Genomic DNA, 1643 nt, shown 5'->3' with positions numbered 1-1643 from the left:
TATACTTACATCATACTGTACATGCATAGGAATTATACTTACTACCTTAAGCCTACTATTTTTAGAGTCTACTAAATTTAGCTATATTAGCGAGAGAGCTTAAAACCGCTAAATTAAATAGACGCCAAAATAATTATTATTCATTATAATGGTTATTATTTATAGTTAATTTGGTTAAAAATGCTGAAATTAGTAACGCTAAACATGACTTTTGCTAATTTCGCTAAAATTAGTAGACGCAAATAATAGTAGGCTTAAGGTAACAAAATAGTCACTAAATAAAATCATACCTTGTTGATGCTGTCTCTTGTCTTCTCTCAGTGCAGATATCATAATAGGATCATCATTAATAGTCTCCAAGAAAAGAGAAGCTTTCTCATCATTACTAGATGAATCATTCCTTATCTTCTGTAGAACAGGAAGGGACACTACTTCCACTGACAGTATAAACTCTAACAATTGAAGTGACTCCAGCATTGAGTAAACACAACTACTAGGAATGTATCCCTCATCACCAGACACCAAGGATCTTCCTCTCCACCAATAGCCATTTCTGCTATGTATCTCCAGCTCTTCTCCCTTATCAAATGATAATTCATAGCTCCTTATTGCATGATACTTACAAATAGCTATGTAAACAGATTTTGCTATAACTGATGATCAAAATGATTTCAATTACTCACTGTATACTGTTGTTTTTTGACTCATCAGAAGTTGTACACTAGTTTTTGATATATTTTCTTGTAGTAACTCAATCTTTTTCTTATACTCCACTAATGCCTCCTCTCTTCCTGTGATGAGGTAGTATAGACAGATTATACCAGTAGAGTCAGTACCTGCTTTCATTAGGAGAGAGGTTCGGGAATACTGAGTCTCTGATTTCTTTGATTTGAATATTTCATTAATCAACTTCCCTCTAGTTAGTAGCTTCTCTTTCAGTTTAGATTCTACAGTAATGACACAATAAAAATTTTAATTTATAAGATATTGTACTGATTGTTCAAATGATTATAAACTGCACATACATGGTTTAAGTTAAAACTATACCTGGTGTCTGTAGTGTCCTTTCAATATACTCTATACAAGTAAAAATACATTAATAAAATATCTTAATCATTCACTATACCTTTTCTTTTTTTGATGATATTCTCTTGTTCAAATATTGATCCTATATCATTAGTATAAGTAACATCAGTAATTGAGTAATAGATCAGCTCACACACCTTCTTTGTAATCAAGTAAAGTCCTCAGTTCTTGTTCCTCTCCATCAGCTAGTTTAATCTCCTCTGCAAGACACTCATTATTCATTACCTATAATCAGTACATAATTAAACGATGTCTCAGTATCTTGTACTTTGTATCTGATCCTTTTATCATAGACAGTGTAGTGGCCAATGGTTAGTCTGATTAAACTGTATTCCTTCATCAAGACAGTTAGGTTGTCTTGTGCTTCCAAAAGAAGAGCAGCTAGTAAATGATGTGGAGCATAACAGATGATAATGATGGAGTTCCCACGATGAATGCTTCGTACAATAATCCTTTTTCCCAAATCTTCAAATGCTTTCTCTAATAGACGTCTAATGTCATCAAGTGTATGTTCATCAGGTTCCCATTCCAGTACAAACTCCACTCTCTCACAAGTG

The 1643-nt window shown here is 33.0% G+C and overlaps 1 protein-coding gene across 1 annotated transcript in view; it reads right to left on the bottom strand.

Annotated features, from left to right (window-relative positions):
* Positions 1 to 264: 264 nt before the first annotated feature.
* The window catches only part of LOC109587056 (uncharacterized), a gene marked incomplete at its 3' end in the record, with an annotated part of 7225 nt that continues 5846 nt past the window's right edge, over positions 265 to 1643 (bottom strand). The window contains exons 6-12 of the mRNA XM_020003271.1: positions 1355 to 1538; positions 1224 to 1311; positions 1127 to 1168; positions 1048 to 1077; positions 837 to 947; positions 684 to 791; positions 265 to 629 (exon numbers count right to left, since the gene is read on the bottom strand). Of these exons, the coding sequence (XP_019858830.1) occupies positions 265 to 629; positions 684 to 791; positions 837 to 947; positions 1048 to 1077; positions 1127 to 1168; positions 1224 to 1311; positions 1355 to 1538 (928 nt within the window). The remainder of the gene's footprint in view (positions 630 to 683; positions 792 to 836; positions 948 to 1047; positions 1078 to 1126; positions 1169 to 1223; positions 1312 to 1354; positions 1539 to 1643) is intronic.

The sequence above is a fragment of the Amphimedon queenslandica genome, unplaced genomic scaffold (genome assembly GCF_000090795.2).
Source record: "Amphimedon queenslandica unplaced genomic scaffold, v1.1 AMPQUscaffold_12699, whole genome shotgun sequence".
Lineage (NCBI taxonomy): Eukaryota > Metazoa > Porifera > Demospongiae > Haplosclerida > Niphatidae > Amphimedon > Amphimedon queenslandica.
The sequence above is the reverse complement of the archived record's forward strand: the minus strand, read 5'-3'. Positions and strand labels throughout refer to the sequence as shown.